The sequence below is a fragment of the Balaenoptera acutorostrata genome, chromosome 6 (assembly GCF_949987535.1).
Source record: "Balaenoptera acutorostrata chromosome 6, mBalAcu1.1, whole genome shotgun sequence".
In the NCBI taxonomy this organism is placed as follows: Eukaryota; Metazoa; Chordata; class Mammalia; order Artiodactyla; family Balaenopteridae; genus Balaenoptera; species Balaenoptera acutorostrata.
The window spans coordinates 112,257,460-112,271,170 of record NC_080069.1 but is presented as its reverse complement, the minus strand read 5'-3'; the positions used below and the strand labels follow the sequence as shown (position 1 = coordinate 112,271,170).

General features: G+C 49.0%; 1 protein-coding gene across 3 annotated transcripts in view; it reads left to right on the top strand.

The window, feature by feature from the left end:
• GGTA1 (glycoprotein alpha-galactosyltransferase 1 (inactive)) overlaps positions 1-13,711 on the top strand; it is a 65,561-nt gene that overhangs the window by 30,961 nt on the left and 20,889 nt on the right. For 2 of the 3 annotated variants that reach the window (XM_057548259.1, XM_057548260.1), the window contains exons 2-3: positions 3,572-3,687; positions 12,868-12,956. In XM_057548259.1, the coding sequence (XP_057404242.1) occupies positions 3,572-3,687; positions 12,868-12,956 (205 nt within the window). Of the gene's footprint in view, positions 1-3,126; positions 3,147-3,571; positions 3,688-12,867; positions 12,957-13,711 lie in introns of those variants that run through there. The other variant, XM_057548261.1, reaches the window with a different exon arrangement.

Genomic DNA, 13,711 nt, shown 5'->3' with positions numbered 1-13,711 from the left:
GAACCCAGTCCTTGCTGCTCGGTGGGAGCTCCTCATACCTTCCAAGCTGTCAACAAAGCCAGCATCTTCCTTCTCCAGAAAGAGTCTGACCTACAGCATGAAGAAGCAAGGTTAGCCCCAGGGAGGGACTTCCTGGTACAAGGGGTGCGGCTGAGGCTCGGGACGGAAGCTTGTGGAAGCACGGGGAGCGCTCCAGCACGGCTTTGGCGGAGTTTATCCTGGAGTTAGGTGGGATGGAGGCACTTCTCAGGAAGGTTTGCTATGTGTTGCTTGGAAAGAGTCATCATGATTTCATTTTTCCAGCTCTTCTCAAGGAAATAGACTGAGAGGTGCGAACTCTCCTGAGTGCAGTTATTTACTGCTTGGGCTTTCGCCAAGATCATTTCAGCACTTATGCTCACAGGTGTGTGGCAATACTTAATGGTAATGGAAACACTGGCCGGAACCTCTCCTTCCCCACGTTTCCCCAACCTGGAGGAGTACATGATCAAAATTTTTATTTCATACACCAATGTAAAACCGAGGGAACGGCAACCTTGGATTAATTGAACACTAGAGACTATCAGTGATTGAGAACCTCAAGCACTTTTCAAGGAGTATCTCCTTAATTCTTGCAGTAATGGCTAATAGGTATCTATATACCCTTACCATGTGCCAGCTACCATACAAGTACTATTATCCCCATTTTATAGCTGTAGAAACAGAGACACAGAGAAGTTAAGTAAATTGCCCAGGATTGCACAGCATACGGGGCAGAGCCAGGACTCAAACCCAGGCAGCCTGGGCCCAGAGTCCAAATTCAGAACCACCGTGCTCTAAGCTCCTCGCCTACCCTGAGAGGTGGGGATTAGGATTATCCCCAACACAGAGAAGAGGACACCAACCAGATTGCTCCGTCACTCACGAGCATCAGCGAGAATGTCTTTTATAACTGCCCTGAACACGTTCAGGATTCAGCAAACAGTGGCAGCCTGAAACTCCTGTGTCTGTAGCATTCTTTGCCAAGAACACTTAATCCCCACACTTCCACGGAGGTAAGCAGGGTGGGAATCTGATCCTTCGTGATTCCGGCCGGAAGGGGTCTGGGATGTGAAGCCAGGGCACCTCCACACCTGGGCTACAGCTACCTTGGCTGCAGCTCTGAGGCTGTGCGATCCTCTAACTCGGGGGTGGCAGACGGACAGGCGCTGAACGCTGGCTGTCATCTGACAGGCCCGTGGACTGTTAGGGCTGGAAGGGACCTTGGTGACCATCGAGTGATGAGATTAGTCAGCCTGGCTGGGATGCCAGGCTCTTAACCTGGACAGCCTCTGGCCTCCTTTGATCAGCAGAACAGCATGGCCTGAGGCTCCCTTGCTCCAGTTCCCCGCCTCTCAATTAAAAACTGACCACAAGTATGTGCTCCCTTGTTTTGAGAGTCTGTGCTTCAGGGAAGGAGGAATTTCATGTTGGATCCTCTGGAAGTTGAATTTTCTGCCTTCCAGGTTTGCATGCTCTGTCGAGCTGTGGTTAACCAACCTGGACCTTCTGATTCCGCTAACCTGTAGAGTGTCCCCCGGGGGCAGCTCAGGAGGAAGGGTAGCATGAGACCCACCAGCTGGTGACCTCGAGCAAGTCACAGAGGCTCTCAGAGCCTCCCTCCCTTCCCTGACCACTGGGTGGGTGAGCCTGAGGATTCACTGAGATGAAGGAGAGAGGCTGCTTTGTAAACTGTAAAATGGAAGACCCATGTGATCGGTGCTTGCTTGTTGGAGGACCAGTTTATCTTAGCGCAGCTCCTTAGCCTCCAATTGCTGTCATCTTTCCCTTCCCTGTTGACCACAGTACAGATGCCTGGATCATTTAATGCAACAGATCTTCCCTGAGCCCATAGTGAGGTGCTCCGTGGTGCTCGGTATTGGGGTGTCCACCCCAAGAGAAGGAAAAAAGCAGGGTCTATCCGTGACCCTGTGTCCTGAGAGCCAGAGTCAGGGAAAGACAGAATGCCCCAGAGAATGCAGTTTCCAGCAGGAGGGTTTCTGTTCACTTTTGCTCTTAACATATACACAGAGAAGGCACATTTGTGATGAATTTTCACAAAGTGGACACACCTGTGTAACCACTACCTGGCTCAGGAAACAACATGGAACTCCCCCGGGGCCCCTTCCCAGTCTCTACCACCCCCCTCTCTGACTTCTAGCACCACAGGTTGGTTTTGCCTATTTTTGAACGCTCAATGAATGGAATCATCCAGGCCTTCTTTCGCTCAGTGAGAAAGAAGTGTGTGTGAGATTCATCTTGCTGATGTCAGGGGCTGTAGCTGGTTACTTCTCGCTGATGTACGTGGGCTCCCATGCTCGATCACACCCGATCTGTCTGATGGTGGGCCTTGGGGTCGTTGCCAGTTTTTGGTGCACTGTGAATGTCCCAGTCCGTGTCTCTGGGTGAGCTTATGTGTACTTTCTTTGGGGTATAGACCTGGGTGGAATAACTGGGTTGTAAGATGTGGCTGGTTTAGCTGTAGTAGATGCCGGCAGGAAGGATTTAAATAAGTAGTTAAGCAGGACTTCCAGACCCTGAAGATTGTGGTCGACTAGCTCATGCCCCCAGAGGAGGGGCCCGTGAAATCTCCTCTGGAGAACAAGAGGAAGAGGCTGGATTAGGCATCCCTTGGAGGCTGGGGGGCAGTCCTTGGCCCCTTTCTGTCTGGTTTTGGTCCCATCTCCTTGGTCTGTCTGGGGTTTCCAGTCTATACTCCCAAGGAGGTGTCCGGGGCCACCTGGGAGGGATGGGTAGGGGGGCTTTAAGCTTCATTTCCCTGCATCAGCCACAGCTCCCTGTGTCCTCTGTTTCACATAGGGGTTCTGAGAATGACTTCATGTGCTTTCTTTTTTAAAGCTTTTGCTGTTTCAACATTTGAAAATCCACCGCTGTGAGGTCCCTTCCAGCTGGGAAGTTCTATTTTGGGAGCAGGAGGTGGGTGTGGGAAGGGTTAAGCATTATTCAGCCAAAGAGCAGGGTTGGGCCTCAGTGACCTTTTAAAGTTCTTATAGCTCGGCTTGCAATGCGGGCGATCTCAGAACATTCTATAAAAATAGCGCTCAAACAAAACAACTTCCGAAACCTAAAGGATGTGGATGAGAGGCTCAATGTGGAGGAATGTTTAGGTAGCATTTCAACAGGAGTCTTGAGGACTCTCTCCTTCAGGCACCCCTCTCCATTTTTTTTCCTTCCTTTTTAATCCTCCATCGGCTGTTCCTGGTAGCTGTCACTTGAGGTTGTTTGGGTTCGGAACAGTTCTCATTTTCGCCCAGGAGCGGGTGACGCAGGTGGCCTGTACGTCTCTCCCAAGGGTGGTGGCCTTCCCTCCTGCAACACCAGCCCTAGTTTGGACCTGTAGTTTCGCTTGGTGAGGGAGGCCGGGCCATTCCCGGGCCCAGAGAGGAATGTCTCTGCCTTGGCATGCAGCTCTGAGTCAACAGGCCTGATAAACGGCCCACTTCCCAGGGCCAGTAAGGAACAAAGCCCTGACTGCTGCTGCGGGATCCGTCTGCCCCCCTCTTCCTGAAACAGCTGTTTATTCTTTTGACAGGAGTTGGAACGGAGCACCTTCCCTTCCTCCCAGCCCGGCCTCCTTCTGCAGAACGGAGCTCAATAGAACTTCGTTGTTTTGCCTTTTACTCTGGGGGGAGAGAAGCAGATGATGAGGTACGTGACATGTTGAAATGATTTACCTCTGCCTTGTCGGGGTCACTGGGGGTTTTGTGAGCCGGCTGCGGCGTGGATGCCCCTGGGGGAGGAACCCCGCTCTCCCCCTAACTGCTCGCTGGTCCCCTCGGTAGTTCTAGAAGAAGATAGCGTCCTCCTCTCCCCGGCGTCGGATCAAGAAGTGGGTGCTGGCGGGATGCTGGTCCAGTCCCTGTTAGTTTGCTGCCCCTGGCAGGACCTCACAGGGCGTGGCTGCAGCCTGGGGTTTTCTGTGCAGGACTCAAAGTGCCATGGCGGGGGCAGGAGGGCGAGTCTCGGGGCCCAGGACCTGCGTTGCGGGTGGATGCAGGGCAGCGCCGACCCTTCATTTACCTCCCCTTATTTCTCTTGGAAAAACTCTTGCACACTGATTTCGGGGCCAGGCAGCAAGGAAAAGCTGGCTGGATCCAGGCTTCAGATTTCCTGAAGGGGATTCAAGAAAGGGCACTACAAGACGTCCCTCCGAGAACAGGTTATTCCATCTGTGATGGCTGGAGCGACAGCTAGTTGTATATTTAGTCTGAAGCTTGTCTCTTATTTTCCTCCGTCTGTGTATACTTTGACCCTTATAATGAAAAACATAACTGGAAACAGCCCTCCATGCACTTTTTTTCCCCCACGAATTATAACATGTTTCTTCCAACAGGGAGCATTTCCCCGTAATGCCCACCAATTCAGAGAGGTTTTAGGATAAAGCAGCATTCTCCCTCCTCAACCCCAGCACCAGCCCCCTGCCAAGAGCTGGGCCTGGGAGGCAGAGGGTCTGCTTTTCAAACACACCACCCACCTTGTGGGTGAGCCCAGTGATCTCAGCCTTTGCTGAAGCTCAGTTTCCTCAGCTAAAAGCCGCTGCGCTGACCAGGGTGAGGGATGAACAGGACGGGGTGAGTGCGGAAGGCTCCCACACCAGGCACACAGGAGGCACCTGGAAATGGCAGAGGAGCTGAGCCAATGCTCACCAGCTGGTCCAAGGAGAAGCTAGCCCCTCAGTGAGTCTAGCCTGTGATTAGCTGGCTTTGGGTCAGTTGCTAAGTGGTAATCATGAAAGGCAAAATGAGAGGATGTCGCAAAGAGACATGGGTGGTTAGGCCATGGGTAAGCCTGCATGTTTACCGAGAACAAAAGAGTTAAAAGGGTGGGCACTGGAGGCCAACTCTCTGGACCTGAATCCTGGCTCCACCACTTTATGCTGTGTGGCACTGGGCAAGTCACTTAACCTTTCCGAGCCTCCATTTTCATAACCGTAAAATGAGGATAATACTAGAGTGACTTCACAGGGTTGTTGTGAGGCTTACCTGAGAGATTGCTGGTAAAGCATTTAGCCCGGGGCCTGGCCTGGTTCAGTTGGGGGGCATCCAAGTGTTGCAGGGCCAGAAGCTTATTCAATTTTCAGGGTCCAGTTTAAGAAAAAGAATGCAAAGTTGCAAATATAATATTAGGGTGGAAGTGAATGCAGTCGTCCCTCGGTATCCACAGGGGATTGGTTCCAGGACCTCACAGATACCAAAATCTGAAGATGCTCAAGTCCCTTACATAAAACGGCATAGTATTTGCATATAACCTACACACATCCTCCTGTTTACTTTAAATCACCTGGAGATCACTTACAATACCGAGTATGATGTAAATGCTATGTAAATAGTTGCATGTACGCAGCAAATTCAAGTTTTGCTTTTTGGAACTTTCTGGAATTTTTTGTTTTTTAACATTTTCGATCCGTGGTTAGTTGAATCCGTGGATGTGAAACCCATGGTTATGGAAAACTATTCAGTATGTGAGGAGACATCCCAACAAATAACAAAAACTGACAAATACTCTACATAGGACAAAATCCAGAAAACATCCTAATAAAATGTGAAAGTAATATAAAAATGATTAGTATTACTCAGCTGTCTGATGCACCTGTCATATTTTGGCTGCATACTCCTGGATCGCCTCTTTGTCTGCTGATTTTGTAGTATCACTTTTAATAGAGACAAAAGGAAGACAAATCAGTTTTGCCTGTAGCATGGTTAGTCAGTGGTTGCTTTTTATAACTGCGAGCTTAGAAGTTTCTTTCAGCTTTACAACTTGTTATCGGTGATGCCACGGCTGTGAATCTTTTGGCAGTTTCCTGCTCAGGCGACTCCAGCCAGATCTCTGAAGAAGTCAGCTCTTCGATCCTGGATGGCGGGACAGGGGTGTGGGTACCAGGTGGCTGTGAGGTCTGGATCACTGGGACCCCTGAGCAGGGAGCAGAGCAGCAGCTAGTTCACCTCCTTCTCTTGTGGATCAAAGTGGGAGGCTCCTGGGAGCTCAGCAAGGCCTACCTGGGGCAGGTTGTTACTGGGACCCAGGTAGGTCTGCAGGGGGTGGGGTCAGTATTCAGGCCCCACCTGCAGCTCAGGGACAGGCACCCAGGCTGGAGCGATTCCCCCAGGCAGGAGCAGCGCCTCGCCTCGGGGCAGCATTTGGGCCTTCCCCACTCTCCACCCCAGTGGGAGAGCAGGCCCAGTCTTGCCGGGGGTCCTGACTCAGAGGTTTCATAAGCTTCTGGATCAGTTGGCCTGTGGGCTCAACACGAGTTGGTTGGCCATCCTCTCTCTTGATTGTTACTTCCAGGAATCCGCGGGCCATTGCAGCAAGACGAGCTCCATGTGGCTGAGTGAACTTGTCCTCATACAATGAGACTTCCAGCCCTGTGGCTGATTTCTCATCCAGGTCCTAGGTCAATCAGGAAAGTCTGTCATGGAAAGTTAAGTCCACAGGACTTGTTTCAAGGATGGGGAGACTGAGGCCAGAGGAACCCGTGACCCTGGTTCACAAAGCCGCTCTGTGTGGGAGCTGGGGTGACGTTTGAGCCTCCCCTTCCTTCCCTGCCCATGGCGAGCCATGGGGGCAAAGGCGATGTGCAGCGGGACCCTGAGCTGGGGGGCGGTGGGGAGCCGAGCTAGTGTCACAGCAGTCACAGCGTGGCGTGGAGGGCTCTCGCTTGACTCTTCTGTGTGGTGCTGCCCTGGAGGGCTAAGACTCCCCTCAGAGGGGACCACAGCTCTGCCCTCAGAGCCACGCATTTCTGAATCTCTCCCCTAAAAAAGCATCATCCTTGTTACCGCTGCCATTTGTGGAGCATTTACTGACCACCAGGCACAATGTGCTGTGGAAACATGTCTCCTTTTGTGCTTTCAAGAACCCTAGAGGAGGGTGTTTGAAGCTCCATTTTGTCTGTGTAAATAGAGGCTCAGAGCCAGAGAACTTGCCCGGGGTTGTGCATATAGGGCTGCACGTTCTTAGTGCCGGCCTAATTTCTGCCTGGAATGCTGGATCTAAATGTTACAATGGAGGATGTGGAAGATTAAAGATAGGAGTTTTGTGCAGAGTGACTAATACCCAGTCAGCTCCTGAGCCCTCTTCCCACCCCCTTAGCTGCTTTGTTTTGTTTGCAACACTTGTGGGTTCCAGGGGCAGGGGGAAGAATCACGGGCAGAGAGGAAGATTCTTCAGCCTGCAGGAAGGTTTGGTTTCCTCTGCCGCTGGTGTTCCCATTCTCTCCCAAGATAATGGCTTTTCCAGGGCTTCTGAGTGCTCTGTGATTCAGCTGAGATGCTCACCTTTTCCCCTGACATGGGATGGAGAAAACAAGGGCCACTAGAATTCCTTTCAGAGAGGAATTCTGTTTGAAAGGAATACCTTGACTTAGATCAGCTGGGGTGAAACTAGGAGATTATCTGAAGTCGTGGGCGTGTGTATCATTCTGTGTGGAAGAATTAATTTATGGGCCACATGGAAACGTCTGACACTCCAGGCAAACAGAAGCGGAAAAGGAGGCGGGGGGAGGGGGCGAGGACGGCGGAGGAACAACAGGCTTACAGCGTGACTCTGCCTTGCGAAATGCACCCAGGTTTTTAGCACAGTCTGCACCTGTTCCAGGAGTGGGGACGGTTTCCTGTGGAAACCGTTGCAGGGGCTGAGTTCTGGGAGTGGCCCAGGAGCAGCCCGTGTCGGTGGTGGTATGGATTCAGAGGGAAATCGAAAAAACCATGACAAGAGGGCCTGGGAGATGCTGGGAGGGCTCAGGTGGGACTGGGCCTGGCTGGGCTCACATGATCCTCTGAGGGGTGGGGTCCAGGTGACTCAGCTAGTTACACTCGCCCATATAAGGCAGGGTGTTAGTACTCCGTAGGTCTTAATTCTGTGCTCAACCCCTTGAATGGGATATTTGGAAGCAACCCCAACTTTCCTACTTGGTGGGTAAGATAGTCAACCACGAATCTTCAGAATGACACAGTTTTGAAAATTCTGAGAGACAAACACATCAGCGAAGGGCTTTTAGGTCGCATTGGCTGCCAAATGCCTCATTTTATCCAGAGAGAAAAATAAAAATGTTTTAAAAGACCCGCTGGCCACCCTGCCAACCCTTCTGTCCCCAGAGACTTGGGTTCCAGGTTCCAGGAAGCGTGTATACACCCATTTCCAGTGCTTTGTTAAAGGATGTGAGATTGGCTCATTTGCACAGCTTCCAACTGTAAGTTTCCAACAAGAGTGATGCTTGGCCACAGCAAAAAGTAAGCAGATTCAAGTCATTTATAGAGTCCAGAAAGAAATGGGCTTCAAGAGTTGCCTCTGAGGCTAATTTCTGGAATTAAAAAATCAAACAGCTGCATTTGGAGAGGGGATTAGGGGGTGTGTCTGATTTTATATCAGGCTCTCAATGTTCTCTGCCATGAGAGCTTGTGCGTTTCTCCATTTAATGTTTCTTACACCAGGAGAAAATTTGCGTTTGAGCCTCAGCAGGTGGGGTTGATAAAGCTTCGGATGGCCTGGGCTTGATCAAAGAAAATCAAAGTCGCCTGGCATTGCCAAGGAGCTCTTAATCAGGCTGCAGCACAGAACAGATGGATAAATCTTTATAGAGTCCCTAATTTGCATCAGTTTGCACTTTATTGTTTAAACATGTTCTTATTCCAAAACCCTATTCTTTTCTCTCGAATATGTTTTGAGCTCTTGCTAACTACCAGGCACTGTGCTATCTTCATTGGATCCTCCCAACAGCCTGTTTTATGGATACCAGTAATAAGAACTAGCTTTTTTTGAGCATTTATATGGTGCCAGGCACAATGCTAAATATTTTATGGATGCCAACTCTTACAGTCATCATTTTTAACCCCGTTTTAAAGACGAGGAAACCCATCTAACGTGACCCATTACAGGTCCACCATCCCTTTTCTGAATCCCTAGGGCCAGATATGTTGGAACTCAGAATTTTTTAGATGCAGAGTATTTATCCTATTATGTAATGCTCCCAGTGCAGCAGCAGCAAGCACATAAAAAAATACATCAATATTTATGCAAAGAAACATTTAAACAGTCTCACTAAGTGGGATAAAGATTATAAATAGCCTCATGTCAGTTAGGGCCTGGATGCCAATTGAATTGTAAACAGGCTTTTGGTTTTCAGAGCTTGGAGTTGGGTGAGGGTCTGAAAAGATGCTTACATGTTCGGAGTCACCCATTTTCATGTGTCTCAAATCCCCGCCTCATTCCCAAGCTCCTGTGTTCTATCACCATCCACACTTCTCTGGGAGTGAAGACAGTGGCAGAGAGAGATGGCCACAGTCTCGATCCAGATCTGTTTGCTTCCACACCCAGGCCTTTCCTTGCACTCAATGCTAATGCTGTTGACATAGAAATCAAGTGGCTTCTTCCAGCAGCGGGGCCGAGTTGCATGCAGCCCTCTGCATTTCGTAACTTTGCTGTGGGCCCGGGCTGTCTGTGCCAGCTCACGACGTATTCACAGGGAAGAAGCTTGAGACCGAGGTTTCCCTGTGACCCAGCAGACTCATCTTCTCACGGTCTCTGGAACACCACCGATCACAGTTGTATCTGAATGCTGGAGGTTGAGTTATGACTTTGAGTTCAGCCCTGGCTTTTCCATTTCCAAACAACGCACCTTCTAAGCAAGAAGGAATAGAGTGTCATGGCTGATCCCATACTTTTTCTTCTTTAACTGGATTCAATAATAAAGGTGATGGAGCATGTGAGATCCAAGCCGGGAATCATCTCAGAACGCTCTTTGAAAAGAATCGGAGAATAACCTGTCCCCTGAAAGGACACTTCTCAGTGCCATTCTCATTTTATTTCGTGCGCTCACCAGACATTTATTGACAGCCCCCTCTGCTGTCTGTGGGGCACTGGGGATTCAGGGTTGAATAAGAAGACATCCTTTTTTTTTTTTTTTTTTTTTTAAATAATCTTTTCTTTTCTTTTTTTTTTTTTTTTAAATTTTTATTTATTTATTTATTTATTTATTTATTTTTGGCTGTGTTGGGTCTTCGGTTCGTGCGAGGGCTTTCTCCAGTTGCGGCAAGCGGGGGCCACTCTTCATCGCGCTGCGGGGACCGCTCTTCATCACGGTGCGCGGGCCTTTCTCTATCGCGGCCCCTCCCGTCGCGGGGCACAGGCTCCAGACGCGCAGGCTCAGCAATTGTGGCTCACGGGCCCAGCTGCTCCGTGGCATGTGGGATCTTCCCAGACCAGGGCTCGAACCCGTGTCCCCTGCATTAGCAGGCAGATTCTCAACCACTGCGCCACCAGGGAAGCCCTTTTTTTTTTTTTTTATTAATTTTATTTATTTATTTATTTATTTATGGCTGTGTTGGGTCTTCGTTTCTGTGCGAGGGCTTTCTCCAGCCGTGGCAAGCGGAGACCACTCTTCATCACGGTGCGCGGGCCTCTCACTATCGCGGCCTCTCTTGTTGCGGAGCACAGGCTCCAGACGCGCAGGCTCAGTAATTGTGGCTCACGGGCCGAGCTGCTCCGCGGCATGTGGGATCTTCCCAGACCAGGGCTCGAACCCGTGTCCCCTGCATTGGCAGGCGGATTCTCAACCACTGCGCCACCAGGGAAGCCCAAGAAGACATCCTTCCTGGGACTTGCCTGCCCGTCCAGTGTTTAAGATTCCATGCTTCCAATGCAGGGGACATGGGTTCCATCCCTGGTCAGGGAACTAAGACCCCACGTGCCACGTAGTGCGGCCAAAAAAAAAAAAAGAAGAAGAAACATCCTTTCGGCCCTCAGGAAGCTCAAACGAATGATTAGGGGAGACAGAGCCAAATGTGGACGTTACCACGTGAGCCACCTCCCAAGGTGATGTGTACAGCAATGTAAATAAAGTGATGGGGGAGCTGGAGGAGAGAAAGGGGGCTTCGCCGGTGGTCAGGGTGGAGGTGGGAAGTGGCTTCACGAAGGCGATGACATTGGCTCCCACATGTCCACTCCTGTGTTTTCTCCACCTCCTGGTCCTCTCCTTCTCGCCCCCTCCTCTATCCTACCTCTAAGTGTCGGCATCTTCAAGCTTCAGCCCAGGGCCCTCCTTCCTTCTTTTCCCTCTACATTCTCTCCTTGGTAATCGAATTCATTCCCTTCACGTTAAATACTGTCCTGGGTCTGTGGACAGCTCCTCCAACGCCACGGCCCGCCCACATCTCTCCCATGAACTTCAGACTCGGAAGTCCACTTGCCTACTCGTCTCCATTCAGGTGTTCACACACGCCTCGAAATACACACATCCAAAAGGCAATTCATGATCCTTATCCTGCAAGCCCGTTCCTCCTCCAACCCATTTGAGGAAATGCTACAACCCACCTGCTTAAGCAGAAACCTTGTTTCTTCCTTCATCCCTGATGACTAAATTACCAGCCAAATCCTATCAATTCTGTCTCCAAAGTATATTTTGAATGAAGCCACCCTTTGAGCCAGGCCACCTCCTCTTTGTGGCCATTAAAATAGTCTGCCCTTGTCCTTTTATCCATTCTGCATACCCAGCGCCCAGATGGATCTCTCTGAATGAAGTTGGATGAAGTGATTCTTCAGCTTCAGATGCTTTGGTGGGTCCCCACCCACTTTCCATGCCTTTCCAGGCTCTGACTGCCCCTGCCCACCCTCTGACTGCCTCCTACCACCACCCTGCCCTCGTTCCAGCCGCTCAGGTGGGACAACTTCACTACTTTTTTCTTGTCCAGGTTTTTTGGTTTTGTTTTATTCCAAACACAAGAAGCTTTTTCTCGGTCAGCCTGGTATAGATGCTGTTTCCGAAATATTCTCACCCTTTCTCATGGCACTTTTCATCCTTTTCCATCCTATCTTCATCTCGTGGGAAGCTTTAAAATCACCTCCCCAGTGAGGCCTTCCCGGACTACCCAAATTAAGGTACTTCCCAAGCCGTTATTCCCCACCCATCACCCCTTCCCCCTTCAATCACAATTTCATGCAGCACTCAAGAAATATTTATATACCTACTGTGTGTCGACTGTGTGGGTGTGGTGGAGAAAAGCTGGCTGGGAAGTGGTTGAGTCTAGATTGTAAAGGACCAGGGTGTTTTGCCCTCTAAGGATGGGCATATAGGCAGTATATCAAGGGCAGCAGAGCTCAGGAATGGATGGTTCCCCGAAATCACATGCCAGGAGGTGGGGCGATCTGAGTCAGAGGCAGCTGGCGTCCATGGGAAACATTAGCTAGACCCTCACTCTAGAAAAATGGTACGGATGAACTTATTTGCAAAGCAGAAATAGAGTCACAGATGTAGGGAAAAAACTTATGGTTACCAAGGGGGGAAGGGGGGATGGGATGAAGTGGGAGATTGGGATTGACATATATACACTACTGTGTATAACTAATGAGAACCTACTGTATAGCACAGGGAACTCTACTCAATGCTCTGTGGTGACCTAAATGGGAAGGAAATCCAAAAAAGAGGGGATATATGTATACATATAACTGATTCACTTTGCTGTACAGCAGAAACTAACACATCATTGTAAAGCAACTATACTACAGTAAAAATAAGTAAATAAATAAATAAACAAACAACCCCCCACTCTCCCACCTCCATGGTGAACCTTGTGATCAATAAGGATACTTTCCCTCTGAGCCTCAAAGTGGCCTTAGCGTCCTTCCCAACCCAAGCAGCCCCGTCAATTCATTGAACTGGCTAATTTGCCATCACAGGCCTATGCAGTTTAGGGTAGAACATGCTCCTTAGCTCTCGTTAAATATTCATCAACTTTTCCTTTTAGAAAGGATCTGGGTAGAAGCATTTCTTAAAAACCATATCCCATTCTCAATATTTAATCTATTTTTCCCCCTCTTCTTTTCTTTTCCCAGGAGAAAATAATGAATGTCAAAGGAAAAGTGATTCTGTCAATGCTGGTTGTCTCAACTGTAATTGTTGTGTTTTGGGAATATATCAACAGGTAATTATGAAACATGATAAAGCGATGTTAATGAAAGTCTCCTCTAATCTCCAGGTATCAGCCAAGTCAGCAGGTTGAATTAAAATTAGGATTAACTGACACCATAAAGAAGGGATTCCATCCTTCCTGTATCCCTGAGCCCTAGACTGTCTTTAAAATCATTAGATCTTCATGCACCTTCTAAGTAATTAATTATCTTCCTTCCTGCCATGTTCCTAATGTCTTGATTTTTATACCTTTGCGGTTCTGGGTAGGCTAGAGCCAGAAACAGTAAGGTCATATTAAGAGCAAAATATCATATTAAATTATTTATATGACCAGATATGGAAATTATCTTAAGAAATTTCAGACAGGAATTCCATGAGAAATCCACCCTGATTTTTGCAGTCCTAAAATATTTGCAGAGTTTAAAGGAACAACTCAAGGTTGTTGACTTTGGTGTAAAATACACTCTGAATTGCTGGTGATTCATTTGTGCCTGGCTAAAACTTTTGGGTATTTTGTCTTTCTTTTAACCCTGGAAAGCAAAATGAATTAAATATTTCTGAGTTTTCAAGTTCATCAGTGGATTCACCCCAAATATTTGAGCTGCTTCTGTGTTTTTGGAAACTACCAGTGCCTCGGAGATTCCAGCTGCAGAGGCCTCTGACAGAAAGGAGTCTCCACAAGTGGCTACAAAAATGCACGATGGTTTTGACTTAAGAGGCATTGGTGCAGCTCAGCCTTTCTTTCAAAAAGGCCACCTTACAATTCTG